A 21,995-nucleotide genomic window follows, 5' to 3' on the forward strand; every position below is an offset into this window, starting at 1 on the left:
CACCCCTGGTCTATGTGATGGCATGCCATGTCTGGCTCGATTGTGGTTTGGTTTATGTGGCCCAGGCCCATAGAAAACAGGTCTGGCCCGGATCTGGCATAAAGATGGCACTTCTGACTGACAGGTGTCATGGCAGAGTGTATGTCAACCAGATATGGGCCAGGTCTGCCAATGATGCCACAGTTTATGCTAGGGGTCCCCAATCCCAGTCCACGAGGGCCGGTGTCCCTGCAGGTTTTAGATGTGTCCTTGATCAATCACAGCTGATTTAAATGGATAAATCACCTTCTCAACATGTCTTGAAGTTCTCCACAGGTCTGGTAATGGGCTAACCATTTGATTCCGGTGTGTTGACCTAGGATGAGATGGAGGGACACCAGCACTCATGGACTGGGATTGGTTTATGCGATGGCATGCCATATCTGGCCCAATTTTGGTTTGGTGTATGTGGCCCAGGGCCATAGAAAACAGGTCTTCCCTGGATCCGGCATCAAGCTGGCAAATTAACACCAGTGAACTCATTGGGGTTTCTTTTCTGAATCTTATTAACAGTTTTTATAAGCAGGTCTTCTCTCTGTTTTAATGCCGAGAGGAACACACATCAAACCCTGAAGAAGAGTTAAAAGGGACTGCTGAATATTGTGTAGTAATCTTCTTTTTAACATTAAGTGGAGTTCGCACGTTCATTTTGACAATAGAAAGGACATCTGTCAGGATTGTAGAATAACTACAGATCTGCAGTGTAGAAAACCTTTTACATAAAGACATAACAGCTATTTCGAGGTTGATCCTAGAAAGTTGATTTTCCTTATCTGGATGTTGGTTTTCAGTGAAAGAAATGTTTTGCGAGTGCTTCGGTTTCTTTTAGAAATGTTTTTTTGAAAATACAATGGCCAGATCAAGAGAATGAAGTTTCTGGGATTTCCTTACCTGGATGATTGACCATGTATCAAGAGTTTTGGGGGTTCGTGTGCACAGATATCTGACAGGTGCTGTACACTTAATGTTCAGGTTCCTTGTCAGTTTGTTACATTCTGTTGTTTACTGCAGGAGTGTAATTTGGATTACCAATGGGAAAATGGCCCGTGTCAATATTTTATGCAATAGCAGTGGCCTGTGATTTTAAGAGATTGCAAAGCATTCTTGTTGGTGTAGGATTTTTTTAATCTTTTAGACCAACTCTGAACTGTTTCTGTGGTTAGAAATAAGAAAAGTTTAAAATTTAAAAGTAATCACAACATTCTACAGCACACATGGCTTAATTTCTAACCTTTGTACCTTTTTCTCCACACTAACTTGTAGCTCAAACAGTTCACTATATTTATATCTCATTTGCTTTCTTTAAATTTTTTAGTGATGCAGTTTTTCAAAAAACAATTGTCACTAACAGCTCCATGGTCACCCACTTTCCTGCTTTTGAGAAACTTCAGTTTTACTGCAGGCCTGAACTCATGCACCTACGGACACACACACACACACACACACACACACACGTACAATGTAAGACTTTTAGGAGTACATTAATCTTGTGGTTTCAGCATGTCTTGAAGTAGCTCAGCAGTCTGTCACCTCTCTGGCCCACATGAGTCTCCTTCCTCTTCATCTGCAGTGTTTTTATATTTCTCAGGTCTCATTAAAGAAAGAAAAGAAATGAAAATGTGAACTACTTACCCTAACACCTGTCTAACTTGGGTGTCCCACCTGATGGCTAAGCTTCTGCTGGTCTAGATTTTAGGGTCACTTTTATAACAAGGCAGCTCCTCCCTTCTGCTTCAGTGACTATTTACACATGAATCTAACTGTACACTATATACAAATAGAGACATTCCTCAGAAAACACACAAAATGACAAAGGGTTTGGAGGCCAAGGATGGGTCTGCTGCTATCTTCTTGTTTTATGGCAGATACTCCCTTCACCCTGGCCAAAAAGGCTAAAATGACCAAAGAAAAAGTGGAAAACAGCTAAATAGGAGAGGTTTTTGGAATTTTTTTTCCATTGTTTAAGCACTGCTTCCAGCCAAGAGTGATACCATATATGCCCTATAGCTGCAGAAAAGGCTAACATTGTTATCTTTTTACAAAAAAACAGCTAAACATGAGAGGTTTTTGGACAAAGTTTGTGTTCTTCATTCTTTAAGCACCGGTTCGAGCACCGTTTAAGCACCGGCACCATTTCAAAAGTACCGGTTTGGCACCGGTATCGGATAAAACCTAAACGATACCATCCCTACCCACGAGGCTACATTCTTTAGGGCTATGCCTGTAACACTCCACCTATTGCCTTCATATTAAATTATTCTTAAAAATATTTCCTCACACCATTATGAGACTCGAGATTGAGACACAGGCATTAGAGCCTCTTAATGCGTGTTTTGTTTAGGGGAATTACCTAAAATAGAGAGGGCATAGCCTAAAATATGAAACAGGAACAGACTTCTGTGTAAGCAACTGTACTCTAAATAGTACCTTTTTAAACAGTACCTGTAACGGAAAACAGTTACTCATATTTTGGATTTTAAATATGTAACGGTGGTACATGTATTCCATTACTCCCCAACCAAGACAGATTTTGTCTTGTTTTAAGCTTATTTGTTTTGCAAGGAACTGAACTCTGATTGAAACCGAACTGCTCTTCTCTCTCTTCAGTCCACTGTACAACAACAGTCTCCTGCTTGTCTGTGAAGGTTCTCAGTCATCCAGGTCATCGTAGTCTAAGGAGCTTGGAAAGAAAAGCGTCTGGACTTCTTTAAGTTGTTTGAAGACGTTTCACCTCTCATACGAGAAGCTTCTTCAGTTCTAAGGTCAAATGGTGGAGAGTCCCAGATTTGGGGATTATTCCCCCGAGAGGGACAATCGACCCCCTAATGATCCTCTACCTAATCACATGAGCCAAGGTGTGAAAACGGGTGTAGGTCACAATCAGCCAGAGTTTCGGGTGAGCTCTTTGTGAAACCTGGCCCCACCCCATCATGTGATTTCCTGAGGTCAGATGGCCCAGGATGTGAGTGGGCGTTAAGGCGTCTGGGAAGGGATCTCAAAACTGGATTATAGATGGCAGAGAGTTGGTGTCGTAAACCACCGCCTCTGTTCAAAGATGGTCGCTCACAGTGGACATAGATGGCTTCTTTTACTCTTCTTTCTAACCATCTGTCCTCTCTGTCCAAAATGTGAACATTGGCATCCTTTAGATGCAGATGGACAGCTGAGTCCTGTCCTGTGGAGGTGGCTCTTCTGTGTTGTGCCATGCGCTTGTGAAGTGGCTGTTTGGTCTCTCCGATGTAGAGGTCTGGGCATTCCTCGCTACACTGTACAGCATACACCACATTGTTAAGTTTGTGTTTAGGAGTTTTGTGTTCGGGATGAACCAGTTTCTGTCTGAGTGTGTTGCTGGGTCTGAAGTACACTGGGATGTCTTTTGCTTTCTTTTCCAAAAACTCTTACAGATTCATTCATAACCAAGTTATTTGTTATGGACTTCTCATGGGCCAAGATTAGCAAATTCCTCTTTCTTTAATGTAACAAAAGTAAATAATCTTTACTAAAATCGTTGAGATTATATCAGTATATGAAACGTAGAGAACTGTTGAGGGCAGAGTTGAAAGCTGCTTGATGCCTGCTTCTGTGCTCACAGTGTTGTGTCTGCCTCCTGCAGGGTTAATGTTAATGTCCAGATGCTCCTTGCTGCTCCTTGCTGAGCTCACTCTCTTCAGTTGCTTGTTGGTTGTTGGTCACAATGGCCACCTTCCTCATCTTTGCCCGGAAAGACTTACAGAGGAAAAAGTAAACAACAGGATCCAGGCAGACATTGAAAACTGCCACCATGGTGGTCACCTCCATTACATAGTTCAAGACTGAGCCTACAGAGTCATTGCTCCACAGAAGACTATAGGGAAGACGAGCCAGGTGATAGGGGACAAAGCAAACACAGAAGATGCTGACCAGCACTAACATGTTCCTGCGAGGCTTGATAAGCTTCTCGGAGCCAGAGGAGGCCAGCTGCCTCTGCTGTGCCTGCAACACCCTGCGGGAGGTGCTGTAGTAGAAGAAAACCAGGGATATGAAGACCACGAGGAAGATGATGGGAGACAAAGTGTGGATGATTGTGAAGAACAGCTTGATTGATTCACTAAAGAAGGGATCACAGCAGCTGGGGTTAGAGGTCACTTGGGTCTGGGTGATGAAAAACAGGATGGTGTATGTCACAGTCGGAACCAGGAGAAAAACCCAGGTGATGATGGAAATGATGTAGGCAGATTTTACTGTATGCAGGATGTGAGTTCCTGAAGGTCGGACGATCTTTAGATACCTGAAGAGAGAAGAAACAGGGGTTGAGTAGATGAATCAGTCACAGTGGTTTCAGATCAGTAGAAATTAATAAAGTCAAAATTCTTGTCAGCGCTTTAGTCAGGCTGTCAGGCGTAAACAGCATTACCATGAAATGCAGTGTGAAATCAGTAAAAGGTTCCTCTAATCTTCATCATGAAGTTTACCTGTTTGCAGCGATGTAGCCCATGAATATGATGCTGGCGTACATGTTGAGGAAGATGGCACAAGCTCCAAAACTACAGTAGAGCTGACGAATGATGACAGAGCTGCTGGCATAGTGGGTGATGCGGAGTGGTAGAGAGAGGCAGAGCAGGAAGTCAGCAGCTGTCAGGTTTTTCAGGTAGATCTTCAAGCTGCTCGATGCCCGCTGCTGTGCTCCACAAAAGTGAAACTTCATGATGAAGCCATTGAGGATTAACCCCACCTAAAGAAACACAGAAAGGAAGGAGAGGACAGGACTTCAGCACATACACTGAGAACCTTTAACACATTTCTAACAACACAATCTGATGATTTGAAACTTACCAGGAACACTAGACTGTAGACCAGCATAAAGAAAGGATAGGCTGAAGTGTTAACAGCATCACAGGTCTGGTTGGAAGATGAAGCCACATTTATTGTGTCAACCATGTTTCTGGAGCTGAAAAATAAATCCAATTTATTGAGATCAAGAAGGAGCAGTCATAGAAATCCACTGCTCAGTCTTAATAACCAATTATTCTAACACTTTATTATTAGCATTGTTTTTTAATTCATTCTTCTTTTTTTCAGATCTAAATCACCATACTTGGTGTCTCAAGACCAGTGTTGGGCAAGGTACTTTGAAAAAGTAATTACTAGGAAAAGTAACCATTGTGTTACTTTAAACTTTTTTTGACCCACTGGGGTCCAGGGTTTAATTGGCCATTTTTGACTACTTGGCTTTCTTTTCAGCACGATCTCACATGTCTGAATTTACTCCTCTTTTTTTTTCATTTTGACATACTGCATTAACACAATTGATCTGAAATCAGACAAAAAACATAAATTCAGAGTCAAAGTCAGTTTTTACTGTAATAACCAAAATCATATTTAAAAAATCATTTTCATGGCTTGATGTCAGGAGTGTCGTGTGTGGAGGCGAGAAAGAGAAAGAGACAACCCAAACGCAGAAGTCACGGTGAAAAATGATGCAGATTTATTGGATCGAGAGAACTGACAAAGCAGGAACGGCAGGACTGACTAACTGACTGACTGAGAGACTGGTTGAACATAGGCAAGAACAACAACAATGACGATATCAATGACGTGACCATGAACTGGTGAGACTGAGGAACTTAAATACACAGGCTGAATGATGACGATGATTGGAAACAGGTGAGTACAGGGCTGAACATAATCTGACTAATGACACATGCAGTGGAACTAGAACATAATGCACAGAGACAGAAGGGTGGCACAGATAAACACGAGCATGTAGAAAATAAACTGAACACGAACAAACTGAAATCACTGAGTCAACGACCCAACCCTTACACTTGAAATCCAAATATAAATTGGAAATTCTAAAAACCCACGCACAAGTTTTACAAAGAACAAAGTTTGCAGCTATTTGCCTAAAAACGCAGCCACATGCCTGATACCTGCAGGCCTTACAGTAGGAGGTGTATCACTCCTTTTTTCACCTGGAGACAGTGTTTACATTGCAGTCTGCCTTTGGGGGCTTTTTGACAGTAACTGGGACATTCAGCAGTCGCCTCTTGTTCTGACACACAACACAAAACTATCGACTACACAACACACTAATTACACTCTCTAAATACACTAAATGTCACAAATCTCTCACATCTTAAAATGCTCTCACAACCATCACTCCTAAAACCTCCCCCTCTTCCTAAACAACCAAATACCATGTTGCCATATCATTTTTTTGAGTCAACATTGTACATTTTTCCACCAATAGGAAAGGGTGTTTTTTGTTTTCTAAACTTTCGGGGGGTCATCAGCAGAGACTGCATTCTAGCGCTGTCCTTAGACAGTAAATTTGACGACAGTATTCAGGAAAAAACAGTGGTTTTTTTTAATCATGACTATCAACACAATTTAAAAATGGGTACATAGCATCTTATTACTATGCTACCTTAAATTGGTCATATGACTGGTTTACCACAACTACTTTATTCTTGCTCAGCAGTGCTCATGCGATTGCTCCCCCCCCCATCATAACTCGCACATTAAAGTATCAACTGTTTAACTTCCTTCTCTAATCTGATCAATGTTTCTACATTTGTTACTTTCCTTACAATCTGGCTTTTCTAAAAGCCAATTGAAAAGCCGAAATTGGGTCATCATACGCCTCAGTACATAGCAACTGGAGAAAATCGTTAACAAGGGCCACAGTATGTGTGTCATGTATAAATGCAGAGAAGAAATCCCTGTATGCAGATGGAAAATGACCAAATATATTGCATTACTGAATATACAACACTTTTAAATATAATGTTGTGTTACTCACAGATTGTTCATAATAAATGCAAAAAATTAGTGTAAGGTTGATTTGCAGGCTAGTTAGCAGCTCTTAGTTAATAAAAAAATGTTATAGAGCTGTAGGTTGTGCATCTTGAACACTGCCAGAAACCAGCTGTGCTGCTGTGATAGCTGTATCAAAGGAACATAGTGTTTCTCTTCTAGCGTATCAGAGCTGGTAAAGTATCTTTTATATATGCATATTTTAAGGTAAACATGAAATTAGTAGAAGAAAAAAGTGGAGGATGTAAACAAGCAGGACTCACCTATGTTTCTGCAGTTGTCAATGAGTAGGAAAAGCTGCTTGAGCTTTTATGTGCCCTTTTATTGTACTGCTTTAAATCTGGAAACACCGCGATCACACTTCTACCCTGCACTCTCACTTACTTCTTGTTTGTCTTCACTGCAACAAAAGTGCAACAGATTTAGAAACACACAAAAAACATGCCACTGTCTATAGAGAGGGAGAGAGAGAGCAAAGGGGAGAGACAAGAAAACTCCTTATCTGCATTTTAAGACAGTATGTGATACACCGTAATGTGTGGTAGCGTTATTATGTGATTTAACTTTTGTGTATTGTATAAGTTTCCAGGTATATTTTTCTTAAAGGAGGCCCTTAATTTGGTGATTTTGGGTGGAGAGTCAACATGTTGTGCGATCCCAAGTTGCGCCACAAGGGGGCACCTCCACCCTAGTGAGACTCATCTTCAGATCTGGCAGAAGCGAGGGAGGAAAACACACTACCTGTAGTCCACCTGTTTTTTTCAGGTTAGTAAATAATAAAGCAACACATGTGGTCCACATGATTAAGATGCCAAATAAGGGTAAAACCCGACCAACAGTTTGTCTTGGTGGGATCTGTATTTGTTTGTTTTTTCTCTTTGAAACGTGTTACGGTTAAGAGAGCAGAGCTACAGTGGGGCAAAAAAGTATTTAGTCAGCCACCGATTGTGCAAGTTCCCCCACTTAAAATGATGACAGAGGTCAGTAATTTGCACCAGAGGTACACTTCAACTGTGAGAGACAGAATGTGAAAAAAAAATCCATGAATTCACATGGTAGGATTTGTAAAGAATTTATTCGTAAATCAGGGTGGAAAATAAGTATTTGGTCACCTCAAACAAGGAAAATCCCTGGCTCTCACAGACCTGTAACGTCTTCTGTAAGAAGCTTTTCTGTCCCCCACTCGTTACCTGTATGAATGGCACCTGTTTGACCTCATCATCTGTATAAAAGACACCTGTCCACAGCCTCAACCAGTCAGACTCCAAACTCCGCCATGGCCAAGACCAAAGAGCTTTCGAAGGACACCAGGAAAAGAATTGTAGACCTGCACCAGACTGGGAAGAGTGAATCTACAATAGGCAAGCAGCTTGGTGTGAAAAAATCAACTGTGGGAGCAATCATCAGAAAATGGAAGACATACAAGACCACTGATAATCTCCCTCGATCTGGGGCTCCACGCAAGATCTCATCCCGTGGGGTCAAAATGATCATGAGAACGGTGAGCAAAGATCCCAGAACCACACGGGGGGACCTGGTGAATGACCTGCAGAGAGCTGGGACCAAAGTAACAAAGGTCACCATCAGTAACACACTACAACGGCAGGGAATCAAATCCCGCAGTGCCAGACGTGTTCCGCTGCTGAAGCCAGTGCATGTCCAGGCCCGTCTGAAGTTTGCCAGAGAGCACATGGATGATACAGCAGAGGATTGGGAGAATGTCATGTGGTCAGATGAAACCAAAGTAGAACTTTTTGGTATAAACTCAACTCGTCGTGTTTGGAGGAAGAAGAATACTGAGTCGCATCCCAAGAACACCATACCTACTGTGAAGCATGGGGGTGGAAACATCATGCTATGGGGCTGTTTTTCTGCCAAGGGGACAGGACGACTGATCCGTGTTAAGGACAGAATGAATGGGGCCAAGTATCGTGAGATTTTGAGCCAAAACCTCCTTCCATCAGTGAGAACTTTGAAGATGAAACGAGGCTGGGTCTTCCAACATGACAATGATCCAAAACACACCGCCCGGGCAACAAAGGAGTGGCTCCGTAAGAAGCATTTGAAAGTCCTGGAGTGGCCTAGCCGGTCTCCAGACCTCAACCCCATAGAAAATCTGTGGCGGGAGTTGAAAGTCCGTGTTGCTCGGCGACAGCCCCAAAACATCACTGCTCTTGAGAAGATCTGCATGGAGGAATGGGCCAAAATACCAGCTACTGTGTGTGCAAACCTGGTAAAGACCTATAGTAAACGTTTGACCTCTGTTATTGCCAACAAAGGTTATGTTACAAAGTATTGAGTTGTATTTTTGTTATTGACCAAATACTTATTTTCCACCCTGATTTACGAATAAATTCTTTACAAATCCTACCATGTGAATTCATGGATTTTTTTTTCACATTCTGTCTCTCACAGTTGAAGTGTACCTCTGGTGCAAATTACTGACCTCTGTCATCATTTTAAGTGGGGGAACTTGCACAATCGGTGGCTGACTAAATACTTTTTTGCCCCACTGTAGCTTAGCTCACCGCATGCTGGAGTAGCCTTTGTCTTTGGCTTCTTCTAAACTGAAGACAATCTCTTGTAACAACAGTACACCACAGCTCCTCTATATTAGTGAGTTCACAGAGACAGTTTGATGTTCTACCACTGTAATTGTCTAAAGTGTCATATACTGGGTGGCCTGTGTCGAGCGGGTGGGCGTTGCGGCTTTACACCACCATGACATGTTTTGCGGCAGGGCTGTCGATGTGCCGTTCTTCTCTTAGCTGCCACACCCGTTGTTGTGCTGTTATAACCCATGCTGGATACATGTTCAATAAAGAGCATCACAAGAAAGCTACAGAGTGGTCATTCTACATGGTGTCAGAAGTGGGATCCGAACCTACGCCTCCATTCGGAGCTAGTGTGCCATTGAACATTAAAGTGTACATGAAAGTGAAAAACGAGCTAAAAGAGGCTGACGGCCTGGTTATACGAGGCTGCAGAATTGTCATTCCAAAGTCACAGAGAACAGCCTCGAACCATCTCCACGGGCTATGCCACAACCCCTTCCAACACCCACTGTGGACACTGAGGAGCTGCCATCTCAGTGCGCTGGTGCGTCCACTCCAGAGACCCCACCTTTGGCCCCTAGTCTGGCCCCAACGCTTGCACCCACTCACGCCGACGTACCGGATCAGTTACGCACGAGGTGCGGCCGGGTATGCAAGCCAGTCAAGAGGCTGGATCTGTAGACACTGGGGTAATGGGAGAGAAGGAAGGACTGGGGAGTGGGAATGTTGTATTGTTGCTGTTTTGCACTTATGTTTTGAGCTGCAACCAATACTGCTGTTACCTGGTTGAGTTAATTACCTTAAAGGTTTACCATGTTTAATAAGTCCTGTTTTGTGGACACTGCCCTTCAGGCCGATAGTAAGCCAATTGTGCCCGGTCCTTAAGAGAACCGCCCAGAGGCTATTATAGTGTCACATGTTATCATTGTGTCGTTGCTGTTCTATTTGGGGTTTGTTATTGGAAATAACATGAAAAGGGGGGGAGATGTCATATACTGGGTTGCCTGTGTCGAGCGGGTGGGCGTTGCGGCTTTACGCCACCATGACATGCTTTGCGGCAGGGCTGTCGATGTGCCGTTCTTCTCTTAGCTGCCACACCCGTTGTTGTGCTGTTATAACCCATGCTGGATACACGTTCAATAAAGAGCATCACAAGAAAGCTACCGAGTGGTCATTCTACATAAAGTTAGTGTAATAACAACTCTGGTCACTCTGAAATGTTGATGTGAAGATTTCCAATACAAGTTTGTATCTGGTACAGTACAAATGTTTGTTCTATTGAACTATGTGTGGGGAAAAAGAGTGTGATGTGTAACTTTGAGTAACAAACAACAGATATGACTGTTTATGTTGTTTTATATTATTTTAGTTTACTCAGATTTTAGTAATGTGACACAAAGAGAAGTTTTTGTAACCTATTGTGAACATGTGAATGTGTATAAATAAAGCTTTAGCAGATGTGGGAGAGGAAAACACACTACCTGTCGTCCATCTCATCATTTACTCTTTTTTTTCAGGACCAGATATAAGCTGTTTGTTGCCCTCTTACTAGGGGCGTGTTACATGTACACTAAGCAGAAGGAAGGCACCCGGAGACTAGATAGTGTCTGAACCCCTTTCCAGGACGAAACAACAAAGATTCATGAATACATCAGGAAGATAGTCACGACTTATTATTTACTTAGTAAATATCTCAGGCAGCCGAAGCCAGAGAAAAAAGAGGAGAAGAGGAACCATCATTGAAAACATGAAAACATGGTATTTAGCACCAACAGATAGAAGAAGTGGCTGATATTAATCTAATATTAGAAATCTGGACCAGTGGATGGACAAAGCTGGGCTGAAAGATGGCACAGTGGCACTAATCATGGCAACAGAGGAACAAACTCTAAAAACAAGATCAATAGTGTCATGGTCCATGCTGAGTGTCAAGGGTTTTGCTGTATGTTTCCATTCTGGCCCATGAGTCCAGGTTCTGCCTGTCTGGGCTAAGTTCCTGTTTCTGGGTGTATATTTGCAAACACTAAATGACTAGATGAAAGACCCATGGCCTCATGATACAGAGTTTGGGGATACAGATGGTGGACTCCACAATACTGTCTGTAATCTTTTTTATTTTTACCAGTCATCATATTGTTTACTTGGATTATATTGTGATTTATTTTTTTTTAGTCTCTGAAGGATAAATGGGTCCATGCCTGCAATGTGCTACAAGATAGAAGAGTAAAGGTAGAAAAATGTGAATTTCACTATCCTATCCCAGCTGTCATAGGGCGAGAGGCGGGGTACACCGTGGACAGGTTGCCAGTCTGTCGCAGGACTAACACACAGCGACAGACAACCATTTGCACGCATATTCACTCTTATGGTAATTTAGATTAATCAATTAACCTATCCCCACAAACTGCATGTCTTTGAACTGTGGGAGGAAGCCGGAGTACCCGGAGGGAACCCACGCAAAAACGGGAGAACATGCAATCTCCACACAGAAAGACCTGATGGTGGAATTGAACTCAGGACCTTCTTGCTGTGCGGCAACAGTCCTGACCACCGTGCCGTGAAATATGAATATGAATGTGTCAAATTTACATTCATGTATTCATTGATTGGCCTGCAGTTTTAAAGAATATCTTTGTCAATTTACAAGAAATGTCTTATTTTATTTTTTATAATAGATATTGAAAAACATTTCTTGGTTATTTAATTGTTTATGTATTATTGTACTTCATTATCATGGTGTAGTATGAATGACCTTTAGTAGGAAAAGCTGTAATACATATGAAAATACAATTAAAAATCAAAATTTTGTGCCTTCCAGTGGACCAGATTTATGTTTCACACCGCTGCAATTGAGGGATAAGACGACTTTTTAGTGTAACAGAGAATCCGAAAATGAAAACCTACATGTTATCCTGCAATGCCAACTTTAATACTAATAAACGTAAAAAAAAAAAAATCTTTATCAGTAGGCAAACTGAAAAATACAAACTGGAACAAAAGCAAAGCCATGAACTGAAACCTGGAATTGTTGTGTTAGAAAAAAACAAAGACATCAGGAAACAACATTTGGTAGTTCCAGAAATGATGCTCAGTAGTGACGTCAGCTATATCACACAGTTTTTCCTCATCTTTCTGGGTGAGTGGCTTCATCGTCCTGGAAACACATGAGTTCCTCTCTGTTAGCTGTGCAGTAAATAACTGTCTCAAATTAAATATAAATACAAAGAAAATTGAGTCATCAAGTCCTGGAGCACAGCACAAAGCGAACATATTAAATGTTAAAATTCAGTAATTGTCCTTTTGAACGATATATTTTCATTTTGAACTAATGACAGTGAACATAATATTTCTGTTTTTAATGCCTGTGTGTGAGTAATGAGACACGTTGTTGAAGTATGTAAAATAATAGAGTTACAGTTATAGTTAAAATAATGATATCTGAAACATGACTTCAGCTGCACCACAGTTACTTAAGCATAGAAACCAGTTGCTGATCCCCTGGCAACATCATGTTGCCATGGATAAAAACATGTTCTCTTGCTGGTTGTTCTTTGGCTAATGCTGGTTAAAGTCACTTGTACTGAAGGTGTTTCACCAAAATCCTCCTTGTTTTTTCTTTGGTCACTTTTGTAGATGTTAACTTTACTAAATCACTCATTATTTAGTCCGCGAGGTGTCACCACAAAGTTTAGACTATGATGCAAAATGGAAACTGTCAAGGTCCGATGATCTTCACCGGTCGACCTGCGTTGGTGTTCTCACTTCCTCTCCCTCTCATTTCCCTCTGTATGTGTTGTTTATGTTTATCTAGGTCACGCGCTCTTGGGAGCGTTCCCGTGCTGGATACGTCAAACCTGCCACTAATCTTCTTGGCTTGACTATTTAACAGAGGTCCTCAGTCAGCCCTGGAGTATTAAGTATTAAGTTGAACTTGGAACTGAGAGGAGAGAGGAGGAGAGTTATGAGAGCTGAATCATCACTGAGAAAAGGGTTTGGAAGTCACTGTGTTTTTGCTCATCACTACCATGGACCATGCTAGAGCACTATCTATTGTACACAGACAGTGTTGGGGAGTAACAGAGTACATGTACCAGCGTTACATACTTAAAACAAAATTTGAGTAACTGTAGTCCATTACAGTTACCGTTTGAAAAGGTGATATTCAGAATACAGTTACTTTGTTGAAATAAATGAATTACATAGCGGTCTGTTCCTGTTTCATATGTGAGGCTATGCCCTTTCATATGGGCAGAAATCTGTGCCATCAGAAACTGAATTTGAATAAGTTAAATTTGAATTGCTCGGATTGAATCTGAATTCAAACTCCAATAAATGCTTTTAAAAACTGAATATATTCAATTTATTGGTTTGAAAATGATCATCACTAAATTGAAATTTAATTTTATATTTTGAAAATGAATTGATTTGCTTTGAAACTGCATTTTATTCTTTAAAAATTCAGCTCTCGAATAATTTCAGTTTCACTTCTCACCATTCAGTTTCAGTTCTACAATTCAATTTCAGTTCCAAAATTCAGTTTTTTGGGACTTACATCCGGTTCCGGTTCAAGAGTAATCGAGCTCAGATTAATAGAACTACGTTTTACTAGCGGACTGAAAGTGTTACTGACGGGAATCTACAGCGTGTTGAGCTGAATTAAGACTTCAGAAGTCATTCGTCATGTCGAATGACCAGCGGATAAACTCTCAGGTTGGTAATAAATGTATTACATCTATAAGAACAAGCGTCATGTTAACAAATGATAGCCGTACAGTAACTTTTATGCTTATTGTAGCTGTTAGCTCAAAACGCTAATTTAGCGTAGTTTGCCCTGAATTCAGCTTTGACAAACAAATATGATCGACTGTTTCTGTCACGGTTCTGGGTCAGTTTGACCCAGTATTTTGATTTGTTATGTTTTGGTGTGTTTTTGCATTTTGGATTCTTTTCTTATGATGATGATGATGATGAATCTATGTTTCAGTTATTCTTGTTTAGGGATTAGTTCGTAGGCTTTGTGTTCTCATGTTTATTGCAGGTCACAGTTTTTCATGTCGTGTTCATAGTCTGTCCACAGTACTTCGTCATAGTTCAGTCCTGGTCTTCGTTCATAGCCTTTAGTTACTCCCAGTTTAGGATCTTAGTTTTGTCATTCCCATAGTTTATGGTTTGCTATTTTTCCTTCTGTATCAGCCCTGATTAAAGGCTCGCTTTGAGCTTAGCAAAAGTTTTGCCTCCCGCGTCTGTGTCTGCACCTGGGTCCACCAAACACACTCTCCACACGGTCTGCCTTCGCAGACCATGACTGTTTCTAATAGAATTCCAAAGTTGTCATCTTGGACCCTCTCAGAGCCCTGTATGCTTGCAGAGACCCCTACAGTAGGGAAACATGCAAAATGATGTCCAAACCTTTGTATTTTAGCTTTATTAATGTCTTACACAGCATCCCATGCATGTTTATATTGACCCCATATGTATACTTTTGAGCCTGCATGCTGTGTAATCATTCCACCTTGTGAAAAGAACAGATTACCATGAATCCACCTCCATGATGAATGTGTGCAACTTCCTCATCATCACTTAATTCATTTTGTACACCTGTGTATATTTATTATTTACTTTAAATGTACAGTACTTCATGACAGCTTTGTTTTTTTAAAGTGCTGTATAAATAAAGATGTTTTAAGTGTTTAAGAAAAATAAAGACTTCTGATGACGAGAATGGTGACTCATGTGGGTTAGACAGACTGCTGAGCTGCTTCAAAACATGCTGAAACCACATAATTTGCATTGTGCACATGTGGGTGACTATGTGGGTTATTAAACATGACAGGCATGCAGTAAAACAGGTTTTATCAGAAACAGGAAACTGGACAACCACAGAGGTGCTAGTTTCATAAAAAAGTTTTGAAAAACTGCATCACTAAAGCAACTTAAAGGAAGCTAATTACATATAAATACAGAGAATTGTTTAACCTACCTACATGCTAGAGTGCAGTGGAAAATAGATAAGAAATTAAGCCACATGTACAGTAGAACGTTTCAGTTAGTTTTAAAATTTGTGATTTCTTACCACAGAAACAGTCCAGTCTCATTTGAGAGATTTTTTTTATTCCTACAAGAACCAGAATACTTTGCAAACTCTTAAAACCACAGAGCACTGCTATTAACACAGGACATTTATTTTCTCTCGTAATCCAAATGACACCCCTGCAGTAAACAACAGCACCTCACAGACTGAGAAGGAACCTGAATATCGAGTTTACAGCACCTGTCAGACATTTGAGCACACGAACCCCAAAATCTCTTCATACACGCTCAGTCATCCAGGTAAGTTGTCACGGCTGCGACGGCAGATGTGTGGGGTTATGAGTAAGGACCCAAGATGCAGGCACTGCTGATGTGAGTGAGCTTTATTGTGGAGATTGACATACGAAAAAAGGCGAGGGTGGCAAGAGCAGAACTGAAAAATAACCTAAACTGGGAAAAACTAAGAATTAAACAAAAAAACCTGGACACAAGGAGATGGAGAGCAGAAGTACATGAAGCACAGAAAGACCATCAACAAGCAGGAGAAAACACAGGGCTAAAATACACAGTGGAGTAATCAGGGAATGGGAGACAGGAGGGAAACACAGCTGGGAGAAATCAGGGCTAACGAAACTAGGGAAGCAAAACTAGACACATTAGCTGTGTCTCAAAACATCGGCTGCATCCTTCGGAGGACCCGGTCTTCATGGTCGATATCTAATAATCTTATAACTTTGATCTCAGCCAAACCGATTTACTCCGGAATAAATAAAATATCGAAAAAATCCAAACAATAACATTTTTAAGTTATCCGAGTGACTTATATATCATGTTTAACCTGAGTAGCGAAAGAGCGGGGGTCTGAAAAGCCGGGAGTCCGCTGCTCTCGCTGGCTGGAGTGACCATTGAACCCCCGGTTGAGTGGGTGGGTAACAGACGTCTCCGAAAACATCAGCGCACTTTTGCAAATATGCGATGTCTCGATAAACAAAGCAGATATTTGATGTTTACACAGCTACTTTCTCACCTTAGAAATGTTAAAAGTTTATTTTGTGACCCAGAAAGATTAATAAGAGTAATTTTAAAACTTAGTAGCGGCCGCCATTGTTGGGAACTGAAATTGGCTGGGCCGCGCTATGAATTCTGGGATATGGTGGGCCACGAAGGACACACCCGACCCATCCTTCAAATTCGGGGAAATGGAGGACTCATTTGTCGTCTGCATTTGAAGGAATCGCCGAATTGGGACAGCCTTCGTCGCCTGGCTGTGACAAATGCAGCCTCTGAAGGATGCAGCCGACGTTTTGGGACACAGTTATACACATCAGAAATGGACGTTCTAAGTAAAACAGGAAATACAGACACAGAGATCCAGACTGGGCACTGAACTTAACAGACAGACCCACGAGCAGACACTATGACATCATGGACAGACAGGGGGAACACAGCGAAGACCTGAAAAACTGTTGATAAGATTCAGAAAAGAAACCAAAATGAGTTCACTGGCATTAAGATGGTGCTTTATTTGACACAGTACTCGTTTTTTCATTAAGCCTCATTCTGATGCAGGTTTTCTTACAGATTTAAGCTTCATACATACATCAAATTCACAGGAATTTGGCAACCTGAGACATAGAAATATGTCTGTGAAGGTTCTCAGTCATCGAGGACATCGTAGTCAAAGGAGCTTGCAAAGAAAAGCGTCTGGACTTCTTTAAGTTACTTGAAGACGTTTCACCTCTCATCCGAGAAGCTTCTTCAGTTCTAAGGTCAAATGGTGGGGAGTCCAAGATATAAACCTAGTGGGAGTTTCCCCCCACAGAGGGACAAAAGGACCCCCTGATGATCCTCTAATCGCCTGAGCCAAGGTGTGAAACTGGGTGTTTCCGTACAACTCACTGGGTTACTTCATTGCTGGAACACTGTCCAGTGGCTCTTTGGTACTCTCACTCTCCTCAGTTGCTTGTTGGTTGTTGGTTGTCCTGGACACCTTTCTCACCTTTGCCCGGAAAGACTTACAGAGGAAAAAGTAAACAACAGGATCCAGGCAGACATTGAAAACTGCCACCATGGTGGTCACCTCCATTACATAGTTCAAGACTGAGCCTACAGAGTCATTGCTCCACAGAAGACTATAGGGAAGACGAGCCAGGTGATAGGGGACAAAGCAAACACAGAAGATGCTGACCAGCACTAACATGTTCCTGCGAGGCTTGATAAGCTTCTCGGAGCCAGAGGAGGCCAGCTGCCTCTGCTGTGCCCGCAACACCCTGCGGGAGGTGCTGTAGTAGAAGAAAACCAGGAATATGAAGACCACGAGGAAGATGATGGGAGACAAAGTGTGGATGATTGTGAAGAACAGCTTGATTGATTCACTAAAGAAGGGATCACAGCAGGTGGGGTTAGAGGTCACAGGTGTCTGGGTGATGAAAAACAGGATGGTGTATGTCACAGTCGGAACCAGAAGAAAAACCCATGTGATGATGGAAATGATGTAGGCAGATTTTACTGTATGCAGGATGCGAGTTCCTGAAGGTCGGACGATCTTTAGATACCTGAAGAGAGAAGAAACTGGGGTTGAGTAGATGAATCAGTCACTATTTATTAATTAATAGTTTCAAATCAGATAGTCTGATTTGATGGCCTCAGAATCTCATCTCTGCTTTTCCACTCTGTGGATGATGTGGTTCTGTTGGCTTCATCGGGTGAGGGCCTCCAGCTCGCACTGGAACAGTTCGCAGCCGAGTGTGAAGCAGCGGGAATGAGGATCAGCACCTCCAAATCTGAGGCCATGGTTCTCAGCCGGAAAAGGGTGGAGTGCCCACTCCGGGTCGGGGATGAGTTCCTGCCCCAAGTGGAGGAGTTCAAGTATCTCTGGGTCTTGTTCGCAAGTGATGGGAGAAGGGAGCCGGAGATCGACAGACGGATTGGGGCTGCAGCTGCAGTAATGCAGACGCTGCACCGGTCCGTCGTGGTGAAGAGGGAGCTGAGTGTAAAAGCAAAGCTCTCGATTTACCGGTCGATCTACGTCCCTACCCTCACCTATGGCCACGAGCTGTGGGTAGTGACCGAAAGAACGAGATCGCAGATACAAGCGGCAGAAATGAGCTTCCTCCGAAGGGTGGCTGGCCTCTCCCTTAGAGATAGGGTGAGAAGTTCAGCCATCCGGGAGGGGCTCAGAGTAGAGCCGCTGCTGCTCCACATCGAAAGGAGTCAGCTGAGGTGGTTCGGGCATCTGACAAGGATGCCCCCTGGGCGCCTCCTGGGTGAGGTGTTCCGGGCATGTCCCACCGGGAGGAGGCCCCTGGGTAGACCCAGGATATGCTGGAGAGATTATATCTCTCGGCTGGCCTGGGAATGCCTTGGTGTTCCCTCGGATAAGCTGGAGGAGGTGGCTGGGGAGAGGGAGGTCTGGGCCTCTCTGCTTAGGCTGCTGCCCCCGCGACCCGGCCTCGGATAAAGCGGAGGAAGATGGATGGATGGCTGGTTTCAAATCAGCAGAAATCATTAATAAAGTCAAAATTCTTGTCAGCGCTTTAGTCAGGCTGTCAGGCGTAAACAGCATTACCATGAAATGCAGTGTGAAATCAGTAAAAGGTTCCTCTAAGCTTCATCATGAAGTTTACCTGTTTGCAGCGATGTAGCCCATGAATATGATGCTGGCGTACATGTTGAGGAAAATGGCACAAGCTCCAAAACTACAGTAGAGCTGCCGAATGATGACAGAGCTGCTGGCATAGTGGGTGATGCGGAGAGGCAGAAAGAGGCAGAGCAGGAAGTCAGCAGCTGTCAGGTTTTTCAGGTAGATCTTCAAGCTGCTCGATGCCCGCTGCTGTGCTCCACAAAAGTGAAACTTCATGATGAAGCCATTGAGGATTAACCCCACCTAAAGAAACACAGAAAGGATGGAGAGGACAGGACTTCAGCACATACACTGAGAACCTTTAACACATTTCTAACAACACAATGTGACTATTTGAAACTTACCAGGAACACTAGACTGTAGACCAGCATAAAGAAAGGATAGCCTGAAGTGTTAACAGCATCACAGGTCTGGTTGGAAGATGAAGTCACATTTATTGTGTCAGCCATGTTTCTGGAGCTGAAAAATAAATCCAATTTATTGAGATCAAGAAGGAGCAGTAACCATTAACCATTATGCTTATTTCCTTTCTAAATCACATCACTTGCTGTGTTAATGACATGTTCCATCTTGTTTAGTGATATTGCATAGGAACTATATTTCGTCTAAACATCTCAAAACCATGCTGTCTTACTACGTAGTCATTGTTTAACTTGGTCCCCAGTCACAATGACAAATCATTCAGAATATGATCAGAATAACTTTAACTTGCACATTAACCAGGTATCTACTTAAGCAGTGCCTTCTTTAATCCGATCAAGGTTCATGCTTTTGTTACTTTGAGGCTTTATTATATTATTTCCCCATTATTGGGCTTTTCCAATAGCAACTTGAAAAGCTGATCAGCTGATCAAAAGTTGGATGCCCATACGTCTCAGCACACAGATGAAAGCTGTCAGCTAAACGAACATTTAACCAGGTAAAATCCTTAACGTAACTTGCTTGTAACAGATTGTTGCACAGTATGTTGGTGATATATAAATACATAAGCAGATGACACTGTCAAATATCTTCTCGTGTTTCGCTAATCTGGTATTCCTGCCAATTTCTTTCGGTGCACCACTCATGCACTGAGCCATGTGCCTGGTTAACTTACGACACTACGACATCAGGAGAATCCATGTGGTACAGAGGCAGGTTGTTCTTCAGTAGTTAAATGGGACTGCTCCCTTCTGGAAGTGACTCATTGACTAACAGCCTTTTCGTCAGTGTAAGTGAGGTTAAAACTACGGAGCCCCACAGGGGACATGGGAGAAAAAAAAAATTAAGACGGACTTTTGCGAGTTGAGTTGATTCACATTTTTTTGTTTACTACATAACTCCATTAAAAACAATTTCTAGGACGAAAGATGAAAAAACATTAAATGAGAAGGTGTCCAAACATTTGAATGGTAGTGAACAGTGATCAACGCATACAAGAAAATGCTATTAGCAGATTGTTCATAACGAAGCCATAAAAGAGTGTGAGGTTGATTATCAGTGCATTTGGCACCAGTACACCCTAAGTCTTTGTCCATAACAACAACAATAACCAATTTGTAATGACATCAATAGATCTGCAGCCTGAACACTGGCAGGAGCCAACTGTGGTGCTGAGGCAGCTGTGTGTTTATAGAAGAAGAAGCTGCTACAAATCATCAACTTAAGCATGAAATTAGAACTTAAGCACAAAAGTTTTGAGCGTGAACAAGACTCACCTGTCTTTCTGCCGCTTTCAGCGAGCAGGAAAATCTGCTTGATTCGCTGAGTCCTCTGAGTTTAATGATATTGTTGTAAATCAGGAAACTCACAGAGACCACACTACTACCCTCATACGTATTTCCTCTTTTTATTTTATGCTAAACTGGGCTGCCCAACGCAGGAACAGATATGCTTTCTCATCATTTATGATGCACAGGCTGCCGGTATATTGTATTCTTCAAATGTCAGGACTTTTATCTCAGATGGTCATATCACACTGTTACTTTCTGACAAGACTTCACAGGTTTTCCACCTTTAAATTTCAGTTTGATTTGAGTATTTTTCCCTCAAAGTCTGACATTTATTTATCTGTACTGCACATTATTTCCGTACACTGAGGGGAAATTTTTGACGTTATCTCAGATCTCTCTCTAATGTCGACTTGCTCATCAAAACAATCAGCACCAGCTTCACCATCCAGCTGTAGGTTGGTTTTCTTCTTCTACTACAGCACCTCCTGCAGGAGGTGAGGCCTTTTGAGTCAAATGATATCAGTGAAACAAAGAGCTTTTATCGATCCCAAGCATTCAGGAAAATGAATATGATATCAGAGATCAACATGAGGCTGAACTCAACACAAACATGATCCTAAATAGACAGCATTTGTGCATATTTTGTTACTGTACTCTAACTACTGCAGAACTGTCAGATTCCTCCTGCTGCTACAGTAAGCATCATTTCTGTTCATGATATTTTACTCAGAAGCAAATCTAGGTTACATGTGCATCTTGCAGCTGCGTCTCTTGATGGATAGATGTTTTTTGGATGGCTGAATGCTTCTACTGTTCTCGTCGTCAAACCTGGGGTTGAAATTCTCCCATGTGTGCTGCCGACAACAAGTTTCTCCTCCCCATCAACTCCATGCTAGCTGCCAGCTATTAGCACAATAACTGATCTATCTGCAGTGTTGGGAAGGTAACTTTTAAAATGTATTCCATTACAGATTACAGATTACATGCCCCAAAATGTATTCTGTAACGTATTCCGTTACGTTACTCAATGAGAGTAACGTATTCTGAATACTTTGGATTACTTAATATATTATCATGCTGTTTACAACTACATGAATGTACTATTGCTGTGATTTATTACTGTTACTGAAGGTCCGCGGCTCCGAACCGTAGTAAAGGGACCTCTGGCTAATACGGTGGGTTCGTGTCGGGCTCGTAGCAAAAAACTAGCTTTACTTTGTT

The 21,995-nt window shown here is 42.1% G+C and overlaps 2 protein-coding genes across 2 annotated transcripts; both read right to left on the minus strand.

Annotated features, from left to right (window-relative positions):
- Positions 1 to 1,273: 1,273 nt before the first annotated feature.
- On the minus strand, positions 1,274 to 5,107 carry LOC146521237 (P2Y purinoceptor 14-like). The gene is made up of 2 exons (XM_085141679.1): positions 4,491 to 5,107; positions 1,274 to 4,306 (listed from the first exon to the last, which is right to left on the minus strand). Exons 1-2 carry the CDS (start codon positions 4,721 to 4,723, stop codon positions 3,661 to 3,663), a joined length of 879 nt encoding a protein of 292 aa, XP_084997805.1. The 5' UTR covers positions 4,724 to 5,107; the 3' UTR covers positions 1,274 to 3,660.
- Positions 5,108 to 13,770: 8,663 nt separating this feature from the next.
- Positions 13,771 to 19,511, minus strand: LOC146521238 (P2Y purinoceptor 14-like). The gene is made up of 3 exons (XM_085146696.1): positions 19,407 to 19,511; positions 19,046 to 19,305; positions 13,771 to 18,007 (listed from the first exon to the last, which is right to left on the minus strand). The coding sequence occupies exons 1-3, from the start codon at positions 19,509 to 19,511 to the stop codon at positions 17,323 to 17,325; spliced, it is 1,050 nt and encodes a 349-aa protein (XP_085002822.1). The 3' UTR covers positions 13,771 to 17,322.
- Positions 19,512 to 21,995: the final 2,484 nt, after the last annotated feature.

The sequence above is a fragment of the Neolamprologus multifasciatus genome, chromosome 3 (assembly GCF_963576455.1).
Source record: "Neolamprologus multifasciatus chromosome 3, fNeoMul1.2, whole genome shotgun sequence".
In the NCBI taxonomy this organism is placed as follows: Eukaryota; Metazoa; Chordata; class Actinopteri; order Cichliformes; family Cichlidae; genus Neolamprologus; species Neolamprologus multifasciatus.